Source organism: Perognathus longimembris, chromosome 16 (genome assembly GCF_023159225.1).
Source record: "Perognathus longimembris pacificus isolate PPM17 chromosome 16, ASM2315922v1, whole genome shotgun sequence".
In the NCBI taxonomy this organism is placed as follows: Eukaryota; Metazoa; Chordata; class Mammalia; order Rodentia; family Heteromyidae; genus Perognathus; species Perognathus longimembris.
In genome coordinates this window covers 21,070,655-21,098,323 of record NC_063176.1, presented here as the reverse complement: position 1 = coordinate 21,098,323, position 27,669 = coordinate 21,070,655, and the positions used below count along the sequence as shown (strand labels likewise).

The 27,669-nt window shown below is 37.7% G+C and overlaps 1 protein-coding gene across 4 annotated transcripts in view; it reads right to left on the bottom strand.

Moving 5' to 3' along the window:
* The window catches only part of Prkg2 (protein kinase cGMP-dependent 2), a 110,208-nt gene that overhangs the window by 77,308 nt on the left and 5,231 nt on the right, over positions 1-27,669 (bottom strand). For 2 of the 4 annotated variants that reach the window (XM_048364171.1, XM_048364173.1), the window contains exon 1: positions 17,803-18,435. In XM_048364171.1, coding sequence (XP_048220128.1) covers positions 17,803-18,320 — 518 coding nt within the window. In that variant the 5' untranslated portion in view covers positions 18,321-18,435. Of the gene's footprint in view, positions 1-17,802; positions 18,436-27,669 lie in introns of those variants that run through there. The other 2 variants (XM_048364172.1, XM_048364174.1) reach the window with 2 other exon arrangements.

Here is a 27,669-nt window from a genome sequence, read left to right as displayed (position 1 = left end):
GCTAAGCCACATTTCCCAGCCCCTCTTGTTTCCATTTCTTAGAGTTCATTTCTTTTCTTTTTTATCTTTTTTTGCCAGTCCTGGGGCATGAACTCAGGGCCTGAGCACTGTCCCTGGCTTCTTTTGCTCAAGACTAGCACTCTACTACTTGAGCCACAGCACAACTTCCCGGTTTTCTGTGCATGTGGTACTGAGGAATCGAACCCAAGGCTTCAGGCATGCTAGGCAAGCACTCTACCACTAGGCCACATTCCCAGCCCTTGGAGTTCATTTCTATAAGCCTCATTTTATATGATCATACGCACATACTATTGAGCTTGTGAGCCTCTCCCAAGAATATCCTGCTTTGTGCTCACTGTGTGAATCTACAAGTAAAACCAACGGGTAGTAAAAGACAAATAATTACACTTGGACATGATTAATTAAACAACACTTGAACTAGACTAGACCAATCCAAGTGGTTATAAATGAATTAACAGAAGTATAGTAGAATCTATGGAGAATGCAAACAACAAATCATATAATTCTTTAGAAAGACCAAATCAAAGCCTAACAAAATGAGTACTAGGAATTGGGTACTTGCAAGGGGGAGGAGAAGGTAGAAGGAGGGGTAAAAGAATCAATTGAGGAAATAAGTAGAATGCAGGCAACAATTCATCATATAATGTCACAAAACTGAGAAAAATAAAGGAAGAGGGGGTGAAGATGTTGAAGGGATGACACAGAACAACATGCATTATATATATATATATATATATATAAATGATTGTGTTAAATGGCAATATATCAATATGTAACCTAAAAATTAAGCAAAGTGAGGGAAGACATAGGGTGAGCGGGTGGATAAGAATATTGTAAGAGGTGACATTGATCAAGAGGCATTGTACTCATAAACTGCTCTGTTGAATGGCAACTCCTCTGTACAACTACTTAAAGAAAATAAAAAATATATAAAATAAAAGCCTAGGTTTAAATTTCTCAATTCTGCTACCTTTTAGTTTCATATTCTTGGACCAGTTACCTAACTTTCTGATTCTCAGATTTCTCACCTGTGATTAGAGCATGTCATCCTACCTACTTCATAGGGATATTACACATATTAACTCAGATATGTGGTAGTAAATATTTGATGCACAGAAATGCTGGTAGTCAGCAGTAGAAGGAGTTGTAGTGTGTTTTTGTTTTGTTTCATTTTCTGGAAAGAACACATGGGATGTGAAAGGTTTGAGAATCTATTGAGCAATAAAAAGGTGCTTTTAGGAGCCTTTAAACAGCTCAAGGTTCCTCTAGTGGACCTTCCTCTCTAATACATATGAGTCTGTGGCAATAGCCTAATCCTTTGGCAATCCTTTTACCCCCAACTTGCATAATCATCCCTAGAAGCAATATATTCTTGTCTTCCAAGGTGTTGCAGGAATTTCATTTGTCAAAGTTCACAGATGGTGCTTATGGGTCTCTGAGGCTTCTGTTTGCACAGTTGTTTTTCTCAGGTCCATACGCACTGTTACCCGCAACCTTCTCTGCATGAGGCTCAAGGCAAAGTTATGGGCCAGTAGCTTTTCTGCCTTCTTTCTTATCTACCAAAAATTTCTTGTGAGCAGAAGGATGATAAACACCTAAAATGATGATGATAAACATGTAAAATATGCTACCTCTGGGTTAGCTCTTGCTTTGCTTAATCAGCATGTGTTACCAATAATTTTAAAAATGAGTGAGAAAAACAAAAACTATATTCTAAGCCAGAAAACTGTGGTTCGTGCCAAGATGCTACATAAGAAGCTGATAGCTGAAGATTGCAGTTCAAAACCATCCGACTCATGAAAGTCTGTGAGATTCTTATCTCCAATTAACTACCACAAAGCTGGAAGTGAAGCCATGGCTCAAAAAAATGCCAAAAAATAATGTCCAAACTCTGAGTTCAAGCCCCAGTACCGACAAAAAGTAGGTAAATAAACTATATTCTGTTCATAAGACTTGTCTTTATTCATTTAGGGAGAACACTCTGAAATGCTGGTAAAATGCCTGACAGTCTACATCCTCTGCTTGCCTAGCTAGCCTCCCATACCTCAGGGGATTCCAGGGCCACTGAACTTCTTGACTTCCACAAATGTGTTCACCTATTCTGTCTCCTTACAGTCTCTTCTTCCTTCAAGATCCAGCTCAGTATTTTCTCTTTTGTGGAAGTGTCTCAGACTCCCACAAGTCAAGAATGTTCTCTTTCCTGTGTACATTTATCTCTCACACAGCATTAGTCACAAAAACTGAAATAAATAATTTTAATTTCCCTGCAGAGGAAATTCTGAACTTCAAGGGCACAACTATGTTTTCTCTGCCCATTTACTACTTCACATCTATAATGATACCTGGCACACATGTGGATCTCAGTAAAAAAGAGAAAGCTAGAGGTCATTCGAGGTTTTTTTCTTTTTATTTAAATATTATAGCTACAGGGATATTGAAAAATGTTAGTAACCTACTATATAGGCATAGATAGCAAATAGGATACATAATCTCTTTATTATATAATCCTCTCATTCAAAAATCTGAACACAAAACAATCAACATGATACCCAATAAATTCAAATGATCATAAATTGGGGAACCAGTGCAAGAAAAATGAGAGCATTCTGTAGGTAATCAGAAAATAGGCATGACTTTCTCCTGTCACTCCTCTCACCTCTTGCCCATGTAATCAAGCATGCTTGTGATTTAATCAGGTTGCTGTTATTTCTTGCTCACAACAAACATTTCTCTGTCTCTTTCTTAAGTCTCTGCACATTATCTAATTCCCAGGAGCACCAAAGAACAGACTTCAATAGTGAAATGTTGACAACAACCAAAGTTTACAAGGAAGTTAACCTGACAGACTCAATGATATGCATAATCATCATTTGGGTAGCATGGTAATTGGGTATAAATGGCAAGTGGTTCTTGGAAATGTCTTCAATTAGTAATGCTCTTAGATCATCAAACTAAATGTTTTGGGAGTCAGCTGCAAGAAGACTGTTCTGGTAACATGATAGCTTTCCATCTTGGCTGCATATTAAGACTATCTGGAGCTTTTCTAAACCCATCATCCTAGGGTGTTACCTTCAACCAATTCAACCAGACTCCCTGGGGGTTGGATCCAGGCATAATTTTGTTTTATTTTATTTCTTGTTATCTTTAAGTAGTTGTACAAAGGAGTTGCTATTTAATAAACAGTTCATGACTACAATATACCTTGATGAATGTCATCTCTTTCAATATTCTCACCCATCCCTCCTTTGTGCACCCTTCCCTTACTATTCTTAATTTTGCAGGATTGAATTCTTGTTGGTGTTTTCCCCTTCTTCTCCTCTTCTTTGGTCTATGCCTTCGCCTTGGCTCCATCCTGCCCCTTTCAAGTACCTGCTTCCTGATTCTATTTTGCTGAATTTTTATTTTGCCCTTCTAAGGGAGTACACTATTTGAGATCCCCTTGAATCTACCATATTTCAGGTAATATATTTGTATACACTTGCATGCACAACTTATGAGTTTGTAAACTAAATCCAGCTTACACATATAATGAAAACTATACATCTTTTGTCTCTTTTGGTTTGACTTGCTTCATTTGATGTACTCTTTTAAATGATACAATGCCATACCACATTTTCTTGATTCATTCATCCATTGAGGGGCACCTGGGCTCATTCGATACCTTGGCTATGGTGAATAGTGCTGCAATGGACATGGTTATGCTAGTAGTTTACTGGTATTGTGCTGTTGGATTTACTGCTGGTTGTGCTGGTTTGTGATCTTTTGGGTAATGTCATTTAAAAACAAATGTTCCTCAGGTAATTACAATGTGTGTTCATGATTAAGAATTGCAGTGGCACACAAGAAAACATCAAGGAGTTTCAAGTAGCCCCTGCTTTCTCAAGTTCCATGGTACTAGCATGAAAACATGTCTGTATGGAAAGTTCCTCTTTAATCAACTAATATAGATGGAAGATAGATAGATAGATAGATATCCTTTCTGAAACCTGAAACATACCAGGTTCTAAAGGAATGCACTCATTATTAACCCTAACATTCTTGACTTCTTTTTGGTAGGAAATATATGATAAATATATAGCATAAAGTGTACCATATTAACTATTCTAGGCTGAAGTATATACACCCACCTGTACAGTTTTTCTCATCCTCCCAACTAGATATATTAGATTGTAAACTGACTGTTCCCCTTTCCTCCTTCCTGTCCCTGGCAACCTGCATTGTACTTCATCTCACTGACTTTCCTGGGTATTCCATACATGTGGAAGTATGCAATATCTGTTCTTTCCTGAACTTGAGTTACTTCAGTTGTCATAATGTTTACAAGGCTTATTACTACTTGTACCATGCACTAGAACTTCCTTTATAAGGCTGGATGATATCTTACTGTATGTATATACTTGTGTTTTGTTTCTCCATTCACTCATTGAGCATTGGGTAATTTCAGCTATTTCAAGTATTCCTTGTTTTTTTTTTTTCTGCATTCCAACTTGGAAAGGTTTATTATGAGAAGATCATAAAAACATTCTTTTAAAAATGAAAACTAATACCACACAGAGAGAGACTATATGGTCAAAGTAAGATGGAAACCCATTTCCCAATAGCAAAATGACAATCTAAAGTATAGTTATTAAGTAGGGAAATATTAGAGAGTTCAGAAAATTTCTGAGATTGTAAGCTTCCATAGGCATGATACAAGATCCTAGGGATGTGAATTATTATTGGTTATAGATGGCTTTGAAGTGTGTATGGGGTTTTGTTGGTTTGTTTTTTGTCTCTCAATATACAATCCTATAGACTACTCTTTCTAATGGTCAATTCTTTGGGTGTCTCAACTGATTAATTTGAGCCAATAACTTGAAAAGAAAAATTATTGACATCATACAATGGAAACTTGGAAATTATATTCTGTAGAGAACTTTCCATTAGCCACTACCAGGATAAGTCAACGCTAAGGTCACTTAAAGTGAATGACCTCAACTGGAAGACTTACACAGGACTACTGTCAAAAGACAGGATTCAAACTCCTATGATTTTCCTTTACAACCCAGTGAAAGCCAGAAGGATTTCAAGTAATGTCCTTAACAATAAAAAGTAGTTTGCTCATCTCAAAGGAAAAGGGCCTAAAATGCTACCTTAAATGCCTCACTTGAGTGATTTCTAGGATATTTTGAAATCTATATATTCACCCTAATCTCTTCTTCTAAAGCAGATTGTTTAATTGGCTTTGCTGTAGCCCTAATAAGTCGAAAGGGAAAGGGGTATCACATGTTAAAAACATCAACGAGAGATCAAAATATAGCACATCATGATTTTAATAGGAAAAATGTCACCGTATTCTTTCCATCCAAAGGAAATATAGTATAGTGCATCTATTTAATTTGGAATCATTTGACAACAGTTAACAAAAGTTCCTCAATTATTTTGGATTTAGTATATATATCCCAAAAAATTCTGACACTAACAGTTAATATTCAGTTTATACAATTAGCATGCATTTCCATTACCGTATCCTTTATTTTAATTAATATGGAATACATTTTATCAACATTTTCCTGAGCTTCTTGAAAAATTCACTCCCTTATTGAAAAAACAAAGAAATCACACTTTCTTTTTACTATTAGGCTGCTCTCACACATACTTTTTGTTATTTTTCATTAATGTACTATTTGGATTTCTTTTTTCTTCTTTTTTATTGTCAAAGTACAGAGGGGTTACAGTTTCATATGTAAGGCAAGTACATTTCTTATCCAACTTGTTACTTCCTCCCTCACTCACCGCCTTCACCCCCTCCCCACTACCCTTCCCCCTATTTCAAGTATTTCTATGAATCTGGATAAACAAGATTCTACAGTATTTATTACCTGTATTACCTACAAAACCACCATCCTTAACAGGAGACACTCACCTCAGAGAAAATGAAGAGCCTGATGCACTGTATCATATTCTAGAACATCCCCATGATCTCTACACCTGCTGTAACATCCTTACCTTACCCCTTGACTGATGACAGAACCTGTGACTTGGTCCTCTTTACAGAATTCAGCAACAATGATAGAGGGACAGGCAAGGTGTGTTAAAAGATGATGTCTTAGCCAGCTGTAAAGGGGCTCGCCAACTTCCAGAAAGATCTGTCCTGTAGAAAGGAGACTTGTAGGAGGGACACATAGCCATAAACTCTGGGCAGCCCCACTCCAAGTAGATGAGAGAGGTGTAAGGTGGTAGAGCCCCAACAGTGAGCAAGTAACATCAACTGGCATCCAGTAAGAAAATGGTGACTTGAATTCTATAGCTAGGAGTAATCTAACTCTGCCAAGAGTCATGCAAGCCAGGAAGAGAAGCTCTTCTTCTAGAAAGGAACAGTTTCAGGAGACCCCTTGATTGCAGCCTCATGAAATTGAGCCCATGACCTGCTCCAGGTCCGTCTGGACTGCTGATACATAGGACACTCTGAGTAGCAAATGTGTATTGTTTACATTGCTGATTAAACAACAGAAACAGAAAACTCTCTGAGTTTCTACTGCAAAATTTTGAGTGGTAGCTTGTTCTGTTCATTGTTTATTATTTTGCCCTTTCCTCTTCTCATCTGGATGGCTAGTGTGCGGGGAGGAAGGAATGCTGGAAGTGGCAGAGTTTTCTTTCTATCATACTTCACAGAACTTGATCTGTAAACCTCAAATAGATTTTAATATGCTGATTGAAAACTACCAATTAAAGTTAATTTGGAGTAAAGAAACAATAACCTGGGAAAATTAAACATGGGGGATGTAGTGAGCTCCTAGCCACTCACACTGGAATAAATTATACATATGTAGCATCTTCTGGTCATTTCCCAGTATGGGATGCAAAGAGAAACTACCAACAATAAAAATCTGCCCCAAATCTGTGAAAAATGTACAACTAATTAGTCGGATGTTGGTGACTTGTACCAGAAACCCTTGCTATTCAGAAGGCTGAGATCTGAGGATTGAAACAAAAGCCAGTTCATACAGAAAAGTCTATCTCCAATGAACTAGCAAAAATTGACATATTGTTCAAGTGGTAGAGAGCCAGCAGTAATCAAGCAGGCTGAATGAGCACTCACAGCCCTGAGTTCAAGACCTGAAGAGGGAAAAATAAATTTACAACTAAGAAATATTTTGAAGACAAATTACTTTTAAGAGAGACTTAAAAGCAACAGGTTTGGTTAAGTCATTAATTCAAAACATATATCTTTCATAAAGAAGATAATTCAAAGAATCTAAAAACCAAGAGGATTTCCTCTTCACATCTCTTCCCTCTTTGGGTATAGGAGGCTCTGAATGCAAGAAAGCATCAGACAGCCCGTGCTGAACAGCTCAGACTATAGGCAGAAAAATAAATTCTATGTTTAGGTTTCAGTGGCTTTGACCTGACAAGCAAGGAAAAGAAAGCTCACCATATTCTCAACTATACGGTTTCTTCTGCCATCTTTTCTCAATACCTAGCATGGAAATGGCTAGTGTCTATGACAGCGTGGAATTTTTTTGAGTAAAGGGTTGGGAAAAAAAAGAGGTTATTTTGCAGGACACTGAAGAGACCCAAGTAAAAAGAGCCAGAAACTACTTCCCAGACCAGCAGCATATCAGTTCAAAGCCTCAGAAATTCTCAATTTGAAATTTATTGAGAACCAAGCAAATCTAAAAAATTGCTATAAACATCCTATAGAGTAAGAAGAGAGCAATCAAAATAAAATGAGTATAGGCTTCAAACTTTTTTTGGTTAAATGACAGCTGTATGAACATCTGGGGGAGGTTACACAGGTTTACCAAATGGCCATGGACTAGTTAGGCTTGCTGGGCCTTGGCTAGTAAAGCTTAATCTATAAGTTTACAGTGCAAACCAGGAGAATAATAAGCAAGGCAGTGTATCTGGCCTAGGATAGATATTCAAACTGGGACTGGTAGCCATGTAGAAGTCAAACACTGAAAATGGGATAGATTAGGAAAGAACAAAATAAGACTACTGGTTAAGCCAGGTTTGGTAGCCTTTAATCCTACTTACTTGGAGGCAGTAATTGGAGGACTCATGATTCAAACCCAGTTGGGTTTGACCACATCTCCATTAATGACTGCAAGCACAAAATCTTTGCACAATAATGCATGTCTGTCTTACCACTGTCAAAGGGAAGCCCAAGTAGAAGGATTGCAGTCCAGGTTAGCCCGGGCATAAAGCAAGACCTATTTTGAAAATAATGAACACAAAACGGGACTTGTGGAGTGTTTTATGTGGTAGAGCACCTACTTAGCAAGTAGAAGCCTGAGTTCAAACCCCAGTGTTGCCAAAATAATATAAAATTTTTTAAGGATCACTGATGGGAAATGGAAGAAAGGAAAGAAAAACAATAATAAAAGGGACAGAGCAGTAGAAAGAAAAAAAGATCAATGAATGTATTTCACCAATTCAGTATTCACTGAGTATATGTTGACTCTGTTAGTCTGAAGGGGTTAAAAGAATCTTAGCTGGAATAACTGCCAGCCAAGGCTATTGGGTCAAAAATCGATGTGGTTTCTGTGAGGTATAAAAATAGCATGGAACATCCTTTAGAAATGTATCCCATAAGCAGGATAGGCTCTTGGGGTCATCACAATGCTTACAACACTTGAACTTTTTACTATTCAAAACAATAAGCCTTCACATCCAGAGTGTTTTCTGAGGCTTCATTTAACATTTTTTCTAACACCTAGCAATTGACAGCTTGGAAGTGTTGCAGATTCAGTGAGAGGGAGTAAAGGGCAAAGGCAAACAGAGCAGATGATCTGAGCCTTGAGAAAGGGTGGGGGTGGGGAAAGGCAGAGAGAACAGAGCTCAGAGCCCTTTGACTCCTGGAGAAAAGAAAAGGCAGTAACAGGAAGTAAGCAAGGCAAGAAGCCAGCCTTCAGAAAGGCTGCCAGCTTCATTAGCTGCATCCAGATGAAGGCGGGTGCCACTCAATTCTAGCCACTTCTGAAACCTCTTCATGCAGTTTTTTACTTCTTCCATTCTTTGCAGCTTAATAATACATCCCATCAAACCTAGTCCTCCAAAATGTCTGGATTCCAATTTCACAATCCCAAAGGAAGTCATTCATAACATAGGCTACACAGTCCAAAATGCTATTCATATTGCTATAAAGATATACATTTGACATCAGGCAGACTCAAAACTGGTTCTTGGCTCAATCAGACACTCTAACCTTGAACAAACTGATAAATGACTCTGAGTTCTACCTTCCTCTTTGATATCACCCACTTTATTAGACAAGTCTAAAGCTTCCATAAGATAGCATAAGGAAAACAATCAACACCTAATAGATAACTCATGGCTTTGTTCCTCATCCAAGTTTCCAAGAGCAACTTCTGATCTGACAGATTCCTGCTCATTATTACTGTAAAGCATAACTTTGTTTTCCAAACACACTGACAACTTTCATTAAACAAATGATCTGTCAGATTGCTACACAATCCTCTTTCCCTTCTTCTTCCTCCATACCTTCTGTAGGAATCTTCATTCTTTGCTTTTTTCCAAAGACTCAGATGAGGGCAATCATATTTTTAACCACATGAATCAAATTTGACTATCCAACTAATAAGAAAGTTTGTACATACACTCTTGGTTTTTAAAAATTATCCTTATCAAAACAAATCTATAACCTCTCACACAGAAATATGTAAGTTACTAATTCATTTTTTTCCAGCAAAATTTCCTCTCCTACAAACATAACAAAGTCACTCTCTCAGGAAGCTGAGTTTTCAGAGAAAATTAGGAAAAATTTAGGGAAAAATTAGTAAAAGCCAGAGAAATTCAGAAAAAAATAGAAAAATTTAGGGAAATAACAATAGCAGAAGGTCGTCTATTAACATAATATTTTAAAATATTGTCTAGGCAATAGTGACTCAAACCTGTAATCCTAGCTACTCAGAAGGCTGAGATATGAGCATCATGGTTCAAAGCCAACACAAGTAAGAAAGTCCAGGAGACTCTTATCTCTAATTAACTACCAAAAACTAGAAGTGGAGATATGATTCAAGTGGGATAGTTTCAGCCTTGAGTAAAAACAGCCAAGAGAATGTAAGAACTGAGTTCAAGCCCCAAAGCTAGCACACAGAAAAAAATAATTTGCATCAAAAAGTACATATTTATTCTTTTCAAGGCTTCCCCCAAAATGTAGAAAGTACTTTGCTATGAGCAACCATACATGAGTCGTTAAAGTAGACTGATGATAGCAAGATTTCTAGCTTTGAATTCTAGCTCCAAATTTAAGAGCTCTGTGAACTTGAACAAAGATATATATTTCTGCATGCCTCAATTTTCCCATATGTGATAATGGAGGTCTGATAATAATCTTACAGGTTTGTTGGAAGAATTGCATGATTTGTTAACTATGAGGCATTTGAAGAGGTGTCCAGCACACAACTGTGACATATAAATATTTTTTTCCATAAAAATCTTCTTATAAGGAAAAATCTTCTTAATAAGGAAAACTCATTTCTCTAATGCACATTCAACTAACTGTTCAGTACTGTTGTAGAAAAGAATCACAGATAATAACAATATGTTCTTCCCCACTCCTTTTTTACATCTTGCTTAAATTAGTGACTCACTAGCAGCTTCTACTTTTACCTATTCTGCTCCTGGGGTGGGAGTGACAAATAAAACGAATTGTCTTTCTGAAAACTGGAGTCAACATCTGAAGTCAGATGGGAAGTCTTTGTTTTATCTTTTCTTTTCATGAAAGAACAATAGTTTCAAATGATAGTTTAGGCAGCCTTGCAAAAAAAAAAAAAAAAAAAAAAAAAACGGCACTCATCCCAGCTACTTGCCAGATGTCTCAGATTAATTTGCCTGTGTTCCACAAGACATTAAGCGTGAGCTTGTAATTTGTTCTGCCAGGGCTGGTTTGCTAAACAATGTGAACATCCACAGAGAACTTAATTTCAGTAAAAGTTTTGACCTCTGGATGCATGGTTGTCTCAGTGCTCAAAGCACATCAGACATGGACAGGAGTGCTATCAGTACCAGAAGTAATCTCTCTCTCCTCTCCTCCTTCATCACTGATGCCCAGATTTCAGCCTTGAGAAGCACTGCATTCATCCAAAAACCTTAGGTTCCCTTCCAGATACACTATAGTTGGATCACCAGATGGATCAAACCTACCCTCCATGTCCTTTTCTCACAGGCCCGAAGACTGAGGATGTAACTTCTCATAACCATTGGTGCAATGGCAAACTGCTCAGCATCACATAGGACAAGCAAGAAGCACCACTGTTCTTACTATCAATAATAGGACAAATTGTCATAAGGAAGACTCTGGTTTTGATAGATCTGACTTCATATCTTCCATCTTTGAAGGGAGACATTAGAATAGTGAGGCAGCGCTACTGAGAAGAAGGACTCTTCAAATTCCCAGAGTTAAAAAAAGCGTTTTAGATTCCCATCTTAGCTCTGTCACCCTTGGTGGAATAGTCTGTAAACCCCTGCTCCTTTTTCTTCTGTGCTTCTTCAGGAAGAAGAGTAACAAGCCATCTATAGTTCCACATAATGTATATTCACCATATTACATTTAAATCAGAGATCAGAATTCTGATACAATGTACTTCTTTGAATCACCACGTGATTGATGATACTTCAATAAAGCTGAGTGCCTATAATAGAAGTAGGCTATGTACCCACAGAGCTGTATGCTTTTCAAGGTCTGAAATGGTCCATAGGCACAAAGCCAAATCACTACAAAGGGTTGTACAGGTTCTCCAATGCTTCCCAGAAATTCCACTTTGTGCCCACCACAATCTGACAGGCACAGAAACATTTTCTGTGGCTTTGTCTAAGATTGCACAATGTTCTTACTTTGTCAATTAAGTGTTTCCAGCCCCACTAAGTCAAAGATCTCATCACAGGCAATACCAATTACTGCAGTAAAAAAAAAAATTGAATGAGAATGAAAACACATAATCTATACCTGCAAGATCCAATATATTAACCTTTGGACATCTGTGAGTATTTAATTTTACAGTTAATTAAAACTGAAAATCTACTTCCCTAGTGACACTAACCACCTTTCAAGCACTTAATAGTCACATTGGGCCATTGGCTACCACATTGGGTAACCGAGATTATATAGCACTTTTAGTATGATTTATTTATTTATTTATTTTTGGTACTGGGGATCAAACCCAGAATGTTGTACTTGCTAGGCAAGAACTTTGCCACTGAGCTACCTCCCAGCCCTATATAGCACTTTTATTACTGCAGGAAGATGTACTGAATAGCACTGAATTACTCTATGACCTTAAAAAGTAGACCATTGACCAGGCACTGGTGGCTGATGCTTGTAATCCTAGCAACTTGGGAGGAGAAGAACTTTTGTGGCCAGCCTGAGTAGGCAAATGGCAGGGACTCTTATCTTCAGTTAACCAGTAAAAACCAGACATGGAGATGTGACGCAAGTGGTAGAATGACAGCTGTGTGAGAAAGTTGACGGGGTATTGGAACTAGAAAAGGGCAAGGGAATACCAAAAATGAGAGATAAAGGATGAAAAGAGAAACCATTGTAATAGTGATACTTACAAAACCAATTAGGGTAAACTAACTGTACAACTCATGGGGAGGGGAGAGATGGGGGAAAAATGAGGGAGGAGATAACAAGTTGGATAAGAAATGTACTCGCCTTACATATGAAACTATAACCTCTGTACTTCATTTGGACAATAAAGAAGAAGAAGAAAAAAAAAGCTGAGGTCTTATGTTTCCAGAAAAAAATAAAATAAAATGTCAACCCTTGAATTTCTCATGGGACAGATTTCTAGAATTTCCCACCATCTTAAGAGTGCTATTAGACATCCCTCCATATAAAGCATGAAGTACAATTACACAGTTTTAGTTACCCCTTCACGCTCTATAAGAACACTTGATAGGTACAGGACCATGAAGCTGGCCTGAACTGGGTCTGTTTTGAAGTTTATGAGGCTTATAACATTTCTGAGCACAGACAACTCAGAAAATCATACTGATGGGTTTTTAGTTACAGTGTCTCATGGATTTTTGGAGCTGAATTCGCAAATTTTTAATCTATTCCATCCAATCTCAATCTTCTCATCTGATTTTTTCAGTGCTTATGGCCCAACATTTTTTATTTTAGGAGCTCCAGTTCTCCTTCTCTTAGGTCAGTAGTCATAAAGCGTATCAATGGCTTTCTGATCTAGGGGAAGATGAACTCTTATCTATGTGTCTAGTTAACACACATTTAATAGGTATAAACTTAAGTTTAAATTTAGCCAAGAAACTTCATAGAAATTCAACTACAACAAAAATGCTATGAGAATCTAACAATAAAAAGAGGAATTATTTTAATTTGGAGTCTTAAACTCTAATATCTAGTAGGTCATGTTTGGGCTGGTAGACAAAAAAATCAGTGGACAGTACTTCATTCTTTTGTTGGTGAAGGACATTTCTGTCTTTCCAATTCTCTAACTTTTAGAAAAATATTTCTTCTGAAATTTTTTATAGATTTCATACAAGAAATATAAAAATTGGGGCTGGGGATATGGCCTAGTGGCAAGAGAGCTTGCCTCGTATACATGAGGCCCTGGGTTCGATTCCCCAGCACCACATATACAGAAAACAGCCAGAAGTGGTGCTGTGGCTCAAGTGGCAGAGTGCTAGCCTTGAGCAAAAGGAAGCCAGGGACAGTGCTCAGGCCCTGAGTCCAAGGCCCAATACTGGCCTACTTCATTGTTGGTGGGAATGTAAACTGGTTCAGCCACTCTGGCAAGCAGTATGGAGATTCCTCAGAAGGCTCAATATAGAACTCCCCTATGACCCAGCAGCCCCACTGTTGGGTATCTATCCAAAAGCCCACAAACAAAATCACAGTAATGCCACCAGCACAACAATGTTCATCGCAGCACAATTTGTCATAGCGAGAAGCTGGAACCAACCCAGATGCCCCTCCATAGATGAATGGATCAGGAAAATGTGGTACATTTACACAATGGAATTTTATGCCTCTATCAGAAAGAATGACATTGTTCCATTTGTAAGGAAATGGAAGGACTTGGCAAAAGTTATACTAAGTGAAGTGAGCCAGACCCAAAGAAACATGGACTCTATGGCCTCCCTTATTGGGAATAATTAGTACAGGTTTAGGCAAGCCATAGCAGAGCATCACAAGGCCCAATAGCTATACCCTTAGAAACACATAAGATGATGCTAAGTGAAATGAACTCCATGTTATGGAAACAAGTGATATATCACAGTTGTAACCACATTCAACGTCCTATGTGTATGTGTAGTTTCTATTATAGATAATGTTTTGTATCACCTTCCTATGTTTGTACCTACACTATCTCTGTAATCTTATCTGAGTATATTGGAAACCGTGTTTACTGGTATTGGAAGTAGGAAATTCAAAGGGAATACCAAATTCGAGAGACACAGGGTAAAAAAAGAGAAATAACTACAAAAGCAATACTTGCAAAACTGTTTGGTGTAAGTGAACTGAACACCAGGGGGAAGGAGGGAAAGGGGGGGAGGGAGGGGGGCATGAGGGACAAGGCAACAAACAGTACAAGAAATGTATCCAATGCCCAACGTATGATACTGTAACCTCTCTGTACGTCAGTTTGATAATAAAAATTTGAGAAAAAAAATTAAAAAAAAGAAATATAAAAATTGTTTAAGATTCCTTTTTAAGATTCCTGAACTGGAAATGTTTGGAAATTGAAGATAAACCATTAATCATGAGTACATTAGAATTTTTTTTTTTTAAAAAAAGAAGCCTCTAAATTAGTAAAGTTAGCTGTGTTTAACTTATTACCTCAGACTTTAGGAGAGCTGTATTTAGTCTTTACATGGAAAATTGAGGTTCAAACCAGTCAATAAAAGGAATGAGTCTGCTGGATACTGCTGGCTCCTACGTGTAACTCACACTTCTCAGGAGGCTGAGACCTAGTGGGCTCAAGTTCAAAGCCAGTACTAGCACAAAAGTATGACAGATCTCATTTCCAGTAACTAGCTGAAAGCCAGGGCGCAGGCCTGGCTCAAGGGGTAGACTACTGACAGCCTTGAGCAAGAAAACATAAGGAGCATAAGGTTCTTAGTTTAATTCTCTGTACCCACAACAAGTTTCTATGTTTCAATTACAGAACCAAGAACCTGAAGACTGTAAAGCAGAGGATTATTCGAGTTAAAATAATCTACTTTTCTATCTCTTAAGATCAATCACTAAGTAATCGCTTAATTCACTTCTTTATCTTGATCTCAGTAAGACCTATACCTTTGTGGCTTGCTTTGGAGTAAGAGAAACTTTTAATATTATTTCTTCAGGGAATATAATACCTTGCCTGTGTCCCAGTCACTACAGACACAAGAAAAGGAATGTGGATTCACTGAGAAATTGACAGTTCAAAACTACTGATTTTCTTTGCCTGGTTATAATGCAGTTATTAAAACTATTCAAAGGGCTAGTAATATGGCTTAGCAATAGAGTGCTTGCTTTGCATGCATGAAGCCCTGGGTTCAATCCTCAGCACCACAAAAAAAACCAAAAAACCTAGAAGTGGCACTGTGACTCAACTGGTAGCATGCTAGCCTTGAATGAAAAGAAACCAGGGACAGGTCCCTGCTCAGGCCCTGAGTCCAAACCCCAGGGCTGGCAAAAAAACAAACCTATTCAAAGGAATATGCTTACCTCAGTTTATTCAGCCATAGAAGAATATTGTTTTGCCAACAAAGTAGTTGGATATATATTGGTTCAAAGGAGAAATATGGTGGCTTACATAAAGAGAGGATCAAAGATTAAGAATAAGTATTGAATTGTCTTATGAAAGGACCTTGTTATTTGAAAAGATCTGGAACAAAGAATTGCATATATATTATGTGATATATAATTATGTAATATATATCACATCATGGTATCATATAATATAGCATATTGTATATTATATAATAGTAGTATGTCTTCATGTATCTCTCATATCAAAAAAGAGCTCTGGATGACATGTAATTTGTGTGTGTGTGTGTGTGTGTGTGTGTGTGTGTGTGTGTGTGGGAAGGACTTCAACTCAGGGCTTGGGCATTGTCTCTGAGCTTCTACTCATAGCTAGGGCTCTACCACTAGAGCAACAGCTCCACTTGTAGTCTTTTGGTAGTTTTTAGTGGAGATAAGAGTCTCACAGACTTTCTTGTCCAGACTGGCTTCAAACTGCAATCCTTAAATCTCAGCCTCCTGAGTAGCTAGGATTATAGGAGTGAGACATCAGTGCCCAGGACTATTCAGTGTTTGAAAAACAAACGTAAGTTTGTTGCAGCTATAACTTCTGAGTTCCTACTATTAAAATCAACTAATTATTACTTTGAAAAGGAATAGATACTCTTTCTAAACTAATTAAAATAAGACTTTGGAGGTAATAAAACTCCCTGAACTCTAATATTAATCAGTTTTCTTTCTGCCACAGACCATTATGACTAATAATCAAATATGATGTTCTACTTAATAGTTATTTATTAATCATTCAGCATGTGTCAACTACTGTCAAATTTAAATACGTCAACCACCTTTTATAACGTTGCTACAAAAATGAATCACTTACTTGATTTATACTACTTGTATCTATGAACAAATTAAAATTTGATTTAATTTCACAGATCTTGCATTTTAAAACAGAAATCCTGTCTCAGCAAAGACATTATCAAAACAAAGACCTCATTTCAACAGATAAATATGCAATTTTTAAGATAATTCAAAGGACAACCTTAATTTATATTTCTAACCAACCCTTCCTAGTTAGGAAAATTGAGCTTTAGCCCAAAGGAAAAAAGTATACATCACACATTTATATACAAAGCTCACATAAACATAAGAATATGGTGGGATTTACATGCCCTTTCAACAATTTTAATTTTGCTCCAAACATTAAAAATGATTAATTTGATAATTACTTTGATTTGATCTGTACGTTGCATAAATATATGTTGGAACATCACGTTGTACCCCATAACAAACATACCCAAATAGTCCATGTTTTAAAGGAAAATAGTCCAATTTTAATTGATTCTCTTTTTAACTAGTCCCTTTGCCTGAAATGCTCTTTTTGCTTTGTCTCTGTTTATTTTTGCCCTTCAGGTCTCAGCTAAAGGTCACTCCCTCAGCCAGGCCTTCATGACAATCTAATCTCTGTCATCCTCACCCCTTCCATATACCACCTACTATTTTGTTGTAAATATAATATCATTTATCTTAATTAGTAACAACACATTTCTTGTTTGCTTTAGTACATACTCTCTTCCCTACAAGAAAAGCTTCTCTATTTATATTAAGCATCCAGCACAGTGGTTGGTAGAAGATGGAATTCAGCATTGCATGTGCAATGACTGGATGAAACTACTCTTCTTTGAGCTGCTTGCAGTATCTTTCTCTAGGTAAATTAAATCTCAAGAAGTTGTTTTTCTTCTACGTATAGTCATACCTCACAGTAATTGTGTACACCTTTAAATCTGTTCCACTAGAAAGAGGAGCAAGGACTTCCTAATGCTAACTCTTCATGCCCCTAGGATTTTCAAGATAATGGAAATGACTTTCAGTAAACTCATTGTTTTGTCTGTCTGCCTCAACATCCAGAAAAGAAAACATCTTTAAAGAAAACATCTGCTCCAAGGAGCAGGTACTTGTACAAAACAATGCCACCTGACAACCCACCCCACATCACCAAATCTGGAGGTTTATGAACATCATTCTAGTCCTTCCTAACAGGAGATCACCTGATTTAAAAGGGCATGGGAACATCTTACCTGGAGTCCTTTCTGACTCTTGCTTTCTCAAAGGAAAACTCGGGAGGCTTGTTGAGGTCATAGGTTCGGGTGGTTGGTTCAGCAGACACTCCAGCCTTTGCACCCCTCCTACTGTGGAGAGAGACCAGTCCTGAGGCCTTGCGGTGGACTTCCAGAGGCACTTTATCCGGAGAGGCCTGCACCGGACTCCCTCCTTGCATATGGACCACATCCTGCAGCTTGTTCAGCTGGATACACTTGTTCTGCAGCTCCTCTGTGAGTTCAGCAATGGCCACTGTCTGCTTTGACAGCTGCTCCCGAAGCTCCTTCAAATGGTACTCCCGCTCCTGAATCTCAGCATCCTTCCTCCTCAGCTCTCTCTCCAGCTCTACCACCTTGTTCCTCAGAGCATCAGCACTGAGGCTCCCAGGGTGGCCATCTGGGTGCTTGGAGTGTTTGGGTTTCACAGAACCATTTCCCATGTTGCTCAGGGGCCTGAGAAAGGAAAAAGAATTGGGAATGACCAAGTGGAGTTTCATTTTTTCAAAGTACCTCCTGCCCTCATTCTGCTTTCTCCTCCTTTGAGGGACAGTAAATTCCAGCCAATGCTTTCAGGAGGAAAACTAGTGATTGATTTCCTTTCTCTCTCTGTGAAGTAAAGCTGGAATCTAAGTTATGCTTTTCCAACCCTTCCTGAGTTCAGGTATCGCCCTCAAGCATTTTGCACAACTGGTCCAAGTTACCTGCTGTTCTGTTTGGTTGTTCTCTCAGTGTAGCTGTCTAAAGCATCACAAGACTAGGGTTTGGATGTCAGCATGGCAGAGACCAAATGTAAAAGAGCAGCTACAGCGACAGAGGTTTGCAAAATGTCACAACTCTCACAGCTCCCTGTGTAGCTACAGTAAGAAAACTTCCGCTGATTTAGAAAATAACACATCTGCATTTTTCCCAAAGTAGATGCAGAGCTGCTGTGGCTTTATTGGTACTTTTCTCCTGCTGTATGTACTATTAAACAGAATCTTTGATAATGCTCACTATTAAAAACTACTGGGCAGTGGTCCTCATGGGGATTTTTCAATAGCCTTTAGTTTAGGTGCTAAAAGCAGATGTCCATAAAATGGTGACTTATTGTGCTAGGTGCTGGTAACACCTGTAATCCCAGCCACAGAGGCTGAGATCTGAAGATTACCATTCAAAGCCAGCCTGGGCAGGAAAGTCCAGGAGACTCCAATTAACCACCAAAAAAAAAAAAAAAAAAAAAAAAGCAAGAAGTGGAACTGTGGCCTAAGTGACAGATTGCTAGCCTTGAGAAAAATAGCTCAGGACAACACCCAGGCCCCGAGTTCAAGCCCCAGTACCAGCAAGCTCAACACACGCACACTACAAAAGAGAATCGTCATGTGGATCCTAAAGTTATGACCAATTTGATAGTTCTCTGGATATGACAGAAAGATTGAGGATTAGGAGAGATAATTTGAGTTGATACTGAATTTTTACTTCAATGGGCATGTATTCCATATTTATTTAAAATATAAAAATGAACAAAGTAAAATTTTGGCTTCTGGACATTCATACTTCAGTAGAGAATAATTTAAGTATTTAGATTTACTGAATCTATGAAAATAAAAGTAAATATATGCTCATAAATAAATACATAAAAGCAAAATGTTGAAAGTAGAGCTAGAAATTTGGCAAATGTTGGTGTGATACACAACTATAATGTCTCAAGAGTTTTTGGTTACCTAAACTTTGTGCTTTTACAATAATACATGAAACATTACAATACTAGGAAATGAGGCCTGAGTGAGATGAAACTTTTAAGTTTCCACAATTTCCTATCTCTCTTGCCCCCCAAATTTTAAGTTCAGGTAGAAATGAAGTACTCAGCTTTATTTCACTAGTCCTATCAGATTAATTGTAACCTCTGAACAGGCATAAATATAAGGATATTTCATAGCTTCTAAGTTTCAAGCAGATAAAACCAATTTGCCAATGAGAATTGCTAAGGATAGATGATAGGGCAAAAGAATTAAATTCAGTAATGAATGCAATCTGAGAACTCTAGCATATCTCTTGTGGAGTTCAGGTTCAAAGTAGTCATTAATAAACATTACCCTGCAGATAGTTGCCTTTGTATGTTGCAAAAACATGACAAGCTTAACCTTTAAATTTATTTTCAGCTAGAAACACATACTACCTTTAGATGTGAAGAATATATAAGAAGGTTGAGCAGACTGAAATTTAACATATCCCTGAACATATCTGCAATCCTGAATAAGTGATTCAAAGGATGTCAGAGCAAGAGTTGAGAATGAACTTGAATGAGATTCTAAATTACAATCATATGACGATGCTCCCATAAGTATCTTACATTGACATATGCACAAATTTTTATCATGAAACACTAGGCTAACTTCTAGACAGGATGTTTGGTTCATGGAGACACAGTTTTTAGGCCACAGAGGGGTAGGAGGAGGAAGGAATTGCCTTGTAAGGAACAAAAGCAAGAACAAACACATTTAAATTTAATATTATACTAACAACTCATCCTTTATTCATAGAACAGTTGTTTACTGAGATCTAACTACGTGTCATGTACTATAACAGGGCATATCCTTTCACGGATTTGCAGGAGAATTTGACAGTGAAAACATTTCTAGCACCTCAAACATGGCAAGATCTAAAATAATTTTTGCTATGTGAATGACACTAAAAAGATTCTATGCCTAATAGATTACAACCAGAAAGCACAATTAGGTAGATGATATAAGTCTAAAACAAAATACTACCTATTTTCTTGTTTTAATGAAGTCAGTTAAGACACTGTACAAAGCTTACACATTCTTTAGAAATTTAGAGATAGATGGAAAGAGAGTAACAAACTCAATTTTCAGGTCACTATTTGGAGATAAGTAAGCTGTGACGTGCTCACTACTAGCCTGATTTCTTAGTTTAACTGTCTTTAGTTTTTATCTGTTGGTTTTCTTAGTTTAACTATTGAAATTTTGTTGTCCCTGAAGCCAAGGTTTCAAGTCACTGGCTTCATAAAATCTAATTAGATGCACTCTGTTTGCTTGTATCAGTCATTAAGAGAAGCCATTTTTCAAGTATGGATTGCTGGCCACAATTGAACTACAGGATGCTGTTTTGTCATTGGAGCAATACAGGTTATTAAAATCATTCTTACATGTATAGTGCTGCACATGATGTAACAACAAATGACTTTAGAAATAAAGGCACAAATTTAACGTTAGCAAATAATCTGCTCTTCCCGATCTTTCTGTAAATTACATGGTCTCTCTGATTTAGCTTTTTTATTTTTTAATCTAGAAAGTGGATGTATTTATATCCATCTTATATGGTTATTATGAATATTATGTTTGTAAAATACCCTCCAAAATGTCTGCCATGTGGTAGACACCAAATAAATAGTAGCTCTTTTAGTAGTATAGACTAAAGACAGGTGCTTAATGTCTTAGAGGTAATAAAACAGAAAAGACTTTTCCTGGACAGGCAGACTAGTAGAGTATTAGACGCCTTCCAGACAAGAGGGCTATAAAATGCAAATATTCTCTTGGGAGAGGCAGAGACTTTACTCTATTTGGACTATATAAATAAGTCATGGGGCTGCAGTGATGGCACATTTGTAATTCCAGCTAATCAAGAGGCAGAGGTAGGAGGATCATATTACAAAGCCTTCCTAGGAGAAAAAGTTAACAGACTCTATCTCAAAAAATAAGAGAAGTATGGTTCTTACATGACTGTAATCCTAGTTACAGGAAGTGGAGGTATGGGAGGACCATCGTGTAAAACCAACTGGTCAAAAGCATGAGACCCTATATGTAAAAAAATTCAAGCAGAAAAGGCTGGAAACATAATTATGAGGCTCGGAGTTCAAAAACCCAGCACCACAAGTAAAAATCATTCTGTAGCATTCTGAAACAAATTACACTGAACGATTGATATAAAAAGGCATTCTGGGGCTGGGAGTATGGCCTAGTGGCAAGAGTGCTTGCCTCCTATACATGAAGCTCTCAGTTCGATTCCCCACCACCACATATATGGAAAACGGCCAGAGGTGGCGCTGTGGCTCAAGTGGCAGAGTGCTAGCCTTGAGCGGGAAGAAGCCAGGGACAGGCCCAGGACTGGCCAAAAAAAAAAAAAAAAAAAAGAAAAAGAAAAAGAAAAAAGCATTCTGAATAACACAAAGCCAATTTAGAACTGCAAGAAGTCCTTGACCTTAGCGGTTCCCTCATGTAATCCCTATTTGTTTTAATACATGGCCGTGAAATTCTGAAACTCAAAAGGCTCCCCAAATTAACTTTGAGAGCTGGAAAAACAGCCTATTTCACTGAGGAAGTAATGCATATTGGAGACAGAGGTGGGAGAGGTATAAAGGAGAAGGGAGGAAAAGGAGAGGAGAGTGCAGAGGACTGGAGAGAAGGGAAGAGAAGGATGAGAGGAAAGGAGTGAGGAGAGGAAAGGAAGGAGAGATGGGAGGGGAGAAAGGAAAGAGGTGAAGAGAGGGCAGATAGACAAGAGAGGACTGAAGAAGGGAGGAGAAGGGAGAGGAGAGGGAAAGAGAGTAGAAAATAAGTAATGGCATTTAGCAAGAAGAGAGGGAAATTATTTAATATTATAATTTTTACTATTACATTAGTTCACTCACTTAGGAAATGCCATCCACCCAAATGATAAATGGAAGAATGCAAGTATAAGGGCTGCTTCATAGCAAGTCACATCTGGCAGTCACTTTGGAAGGAACTGGGCTTTGTTTCACTCAAATCCTAAAGTAATATGAAGCCAAAATCTTGGGCATGATCTAGATGATACCTGTTTCTCTCTGTACTCATATTGAGTCTGATATAAATATTCTCACACTGGCATAAACACAAACATACACTCATATATTTGTATCTGCAAACATGGGAGATGGAAGAATGCTAGCTAAGGTTATAGAGCCAAACAGACTTGACATAACACAATAGAAAGGCTCAGAAGGGATCTTTAGCTCAGTACCTGGATAAAGCCACAAAGGCAGACTCCCTGTCTAAGCTTTGCCCTGCTGTTTCTATGCCCCCTTATTCCAACTTCTGGACTTCAGTGTCTGTGATGGGAGAGATAAGTAGATAGAGGAAGTAGTAGATAGAGATAGTTGATAAGAGATAAGTAGACAGATGATAGATAATTAGATAAAAATAATTTTGCATATTGTTGATGGACAGATTAACAAAATAAAGTTGCCTATTACTTAGAATTCGTAGAAGATTAAACAAAATAGACCATAATAAGATTTCTCAGAGCACCTGGTATATAGCACTTTGTTGAATACATATTAAATATTAATATTATTATTATTGTTGTTAGTGTTATTTATCCAACAAGGTAATTTTTAGTAGAAAAATATACTGAGCAAAAATCTGAACTAAGTCAATAGAAAATTATAGGAGAACATATTCAGAGAACTGACTCTTCCCAACTTACTACAAAGTTACAATCATCCAGATGTGAAAAGCAAAAGAACTGTGAAGGCTCTGGTGAAAGAATACACTAGATCAGTGGAACAGAACAAAACACAGAAGTAGAATCATGTAATGTAGCTAACTGACCCTTAACAAAGAAGAAAAGACAAGTCAAGAGAGAAAGGGAAATATTTTGTCCTTTAAGCAAAAATAAAATGAAATAAAAGCTAGCTAGGATCTTGTATCTTTTGCAAAAAAATTAATAATAATTCCAAAGTAGATTATAAACTTAAATGTATGATTAAAAAAAACTATAAAACACTTGTGAGAAAGAAAAAATCCAGATAACTTTAACCTTTTGATCTAAAGGACTAACAATACAATTCATTGAAGGAAAAACTGATCATTTAAAGTTCATTGAGATTAAAAATCATCTTCTCTACAAAGAAAGAGAATAAGATGTCACTGACTAGGAGAAAGTGTTTAATACAGATCTAATAAAACACAAATGAATAAAGGAGGAATTCTTAACACAACAACAATAATTTGTGTGTGTGTGCTAGTCCTAAGTCTTGAACTCAGGGTCTAGGCACTACCCAGAGGTTCTCTTTGCACAAGTCTAGTGCTCTATTGCTTGAGCCAAAGCTCTGTGTCCAACTTTGTGTTGGTTAATTAGAGATCAGAGTCTCATTGAATCTATGTTTCTTTGGGTCTGGCTCACTTCACTCACTATGATTTTTTCCCAAATCTTTCCATTTCCTCACACGTAGGGCAATGTCATTTTTTTCTGATAGCAGTGTAGAATTCTAGTGTGTGTGTGTGTGTGTGTGTGTGTGTGTCCTTTTCTTGATCCATTCATCTACTGAGGAGCATCTGAGTTGGTTCCATATATCCATGTTTTAGCTATGGTTAAATAATGCTACAATGAACATGGTTATGCTAGTAGCTTTAATATGGCCTTGTTTGTGATCCTTTGGGCAAATGCCCAGAAGTGGGGTTGCAGGGTCATAGGGGAGCTCTACATTTAACCTTTTGAGGAATCTCCATACTGCTTTCCAGAGTGGTTGAACAAATTTACTGTTGTTCCCTTTGGCCACATCAACACCAGTTGCTATTAGATTTCTTGATAACGGCCATTCTAACTGGGATGAAGTAGAATCTCAATGTTGTTTTGATTTGCATTTCTTCTATAGCCAGAGATGTTGAGTATTTCTTCATGTGTCTATGGGTCATTCTCATTTCTCTTCAGAAAAGTCTCTCTTTAAGTCTTTAGCCCATTTATTAATGGGGCAGTTGTTTCTTTGAGGATTTGTTTTGGAAGATTTAAATTTTTTTCTTTTGTTGTTGTTGTTGTTGTTTTCTTTTTTAAAAAATTTTTTATTGTCAAACTGATATACAGAGTGGTTGCAGTTTCATACATTAGGCATTGGACACATTTCTTCTACTGTTTGTTACCTCCTCCCTCATTCCCCCCTCCACCCTCCCCCTTTCCCTTTGCCCCCATGAGTTGTTCAGTAGATTTACACTAAACAGTTTTGCAAGTATTGCTTTTGTAATCGTTTGTCTTTTTTACCCTGTGTCTCTCGATTTTGGTATTCCCTTTCAGTTTCCAAGCTCTAATACCTGTATACATGGTTTCCAACGTACTCATATAAAATACAGAAATAGTGCAGGTACAACCACAGAAAGGGGATACAAGAGGATCATCAACAATAGAAGCTACGGTTTCACATCGCATGTTGAAAGTAATTACAACAGTGATATAACAGTCATTTCCATAACATGGAGTTCATTTCACTTAGCATCATCTTTTGTGTTCATAAGGGTATAGCTATTGGGCTCTTGTGATCCTTTGCTGTGACTAGCCTAAACCTGTGCTAATTATTCCCTATAAGGGAGACCATAGAGTCCATGTTTCTTTGGATCTGGCTCACTTAACTTAGTGTAAGTTTTTCCAAGTCCTTCCATTTCCTTACAAATGGGGCAATGTCATTCTTTCTGATAGAGGCATAAAATTCCATTGTGTATATGTACATTTTCCTGATCCATTCGTCTACTGAGGAGCATCTGGGTTGGTTCCAAATTCTAGCTATGACAAATTGTGCTGCGTTGAACATTGTTGTGCTGGTGGCTTTAGTGTGTTCTTGCTTGTGGTCTTTTGGGTAGATGCCCAAAAGTGGGGCTGCTGGGGAGCCTTCTGAGGAATCTCCATACTGCTTGCCAGAGTGGCGGAACCAGTTAACATTCCCATCAACAATGAAGTAGGGTTCCCTTTTGGCCACATCCCCTCCAACATTTGTCATTGTTAGTTTTCTTGACATAGGACATTCTTACTGGGGTGAGATGGAATCTCAATGTTGTTTTGATTTGCATTTCTTTTATGGCCAGTGATGTAGAGCACTTTTTCACATGTCTCTTGGCCATTCTCATTTCCTCATCAGAGAAGTCTCTTTTTTTTTTTTTTTTTTTTTTTTTTTTGCCAGTCCTGGGCCTTGGACTCAGGGCCTGAGCACTGTCCCTGGCTTCTTCCCGCTCAAGGCTAGCACTCCGCCACTTGAGCCACAGCGCCGCTTCTGGCCGTTTTCTGTATATGTGGTGCTGGGGAATCGAACCTAGGGCCTCGTGTATCCGAGGCAGGCACTCTTGCCACTAGGCTATATCCCCAGCCCAGAGAAGTCTCTTTTTAAGTCTTTAGCCCACTTTTTGAGGGGGCCATTTGTTCTTTGCGTTTTTGTTTTGGAAGAATGTAATTTTTTTTAGTTCTGCATATATTTTAGATATGAGGCCTTTGTCCATTGTATGGCCGGTAAAGATCTTTTCCCAATCTGTGGGCTTTCTGTTTATCCTGTGAGCTATGTCCTTTCCCCTGCAGACCCATATCCAGCATTGAAATGGAAACAGCAGTAAGTGATCTCTCATCCAAGAAAAGCCCAGGTCCAGATGGATTCACAGCAGAATTCTACAAGGCCTTCAAAACAGAACTCACACCAATATTTCTCAAACTCTTCAATGAAATTGAAAGAGAAAGTTCACTACCAGACATATTCTTTGAAGCCAGTATAACCCTCATCCAAAAACCAGGCAAGGACTCATCATGGAAAGAGAACTATAGACTGATTTCCCTGATGAACATAGATGCAAAACTTCTCAACAAAATTCTGGCCAATCGATTTCAACAGGTAGTCAAAAAAATCATACACCATGATCAAACTAGATTCATCCCAGGGATGCAAAGTTGGTTCAATATACGCAAGTCAATTAATGTAATCCACCACATCAACCGGAGCAAGGTAAAGAACCACATGGTTATATCTCTGGATGCGGAAAAGGTATTCGATAAAATCCAGCACCCATTTATGCTAAAAGCCCTGGAAAAACTGGGATTCCAGGGAACACTCCTGAATATAATAAAGGCAGTCTATGACAAACCAATAGCAAGCATAATTCTAAATAATGAAAAACTAAAGCCATTTCCTCTAAAATCAGGAGCAAGACAGGGATGTCCGCTCTCTCCCCTTCTCTTCAACATAGTACTAGAATTCCTAGCCAGAGCAATTAGGCAAGAAGAAAATATAAAGGGGATGCAAATAGGAAAAGATGAAGTTAAACTTTCTCTCTTTACAGATGACATGGTCCTATACCTAAAGAACCCCATTGACTCTACTCCTAAGCTACTAGAGCTGATCCAAAACTTTGGCAAAGTTGCAGGATATAAAATAAAACCTCAAAAATCAGTGGCATTCCTATATGCTAATGACCTGAACACTGAGGCTGAAATCAGGAAAGCAACTCCTTTTTCAATAGCCTCAAAAAACATAAAATACCTAGGAATAACTTTAACCAAAGAAGTGAAAGACATCTATGATGAGAACTTTAAAAACATGAAAAATGAAATTAAGGCAGAACTAAGGAAATAGATAAACCTCCCATGCTCCTGGATTGGGAGGATTAATATAATCAAAATGGCAATATTGCCAAAGGCTATCTACAAATTCAATGCAATACCCATTAATATCCCAACACCATTTTTCAATGAAATAGAGGAAGCAATCCAGAAATTCATATGGAAAAATAAAAGACCCAGAATAGCAAAAACAACCCTAAGCAGAAAGAACACTGCTGGAGGAATTACAATACCCAACTTCAAGCTGTATTATAAAGCTATAGTAATAAAAACAGCTGGTATTGGCACTGGAACAGGCCTGAAGACCAATGGAACAGAATTGAACACCCAGAAATGAACCCACAGAACTATGCCTACTTAATCTTTGATAAAGGAGCTAAAAAAATAGGATGGAAGAAAGACAGCCTCTTTAACAAATGGTGCTGGCAAAACTGGTTCAACACATGCAACAAACTAAAACTAGATCCTTATATATCACCCTGCACCAAAATCAATTCCAAATGGATCAAAGACCTCGAAATT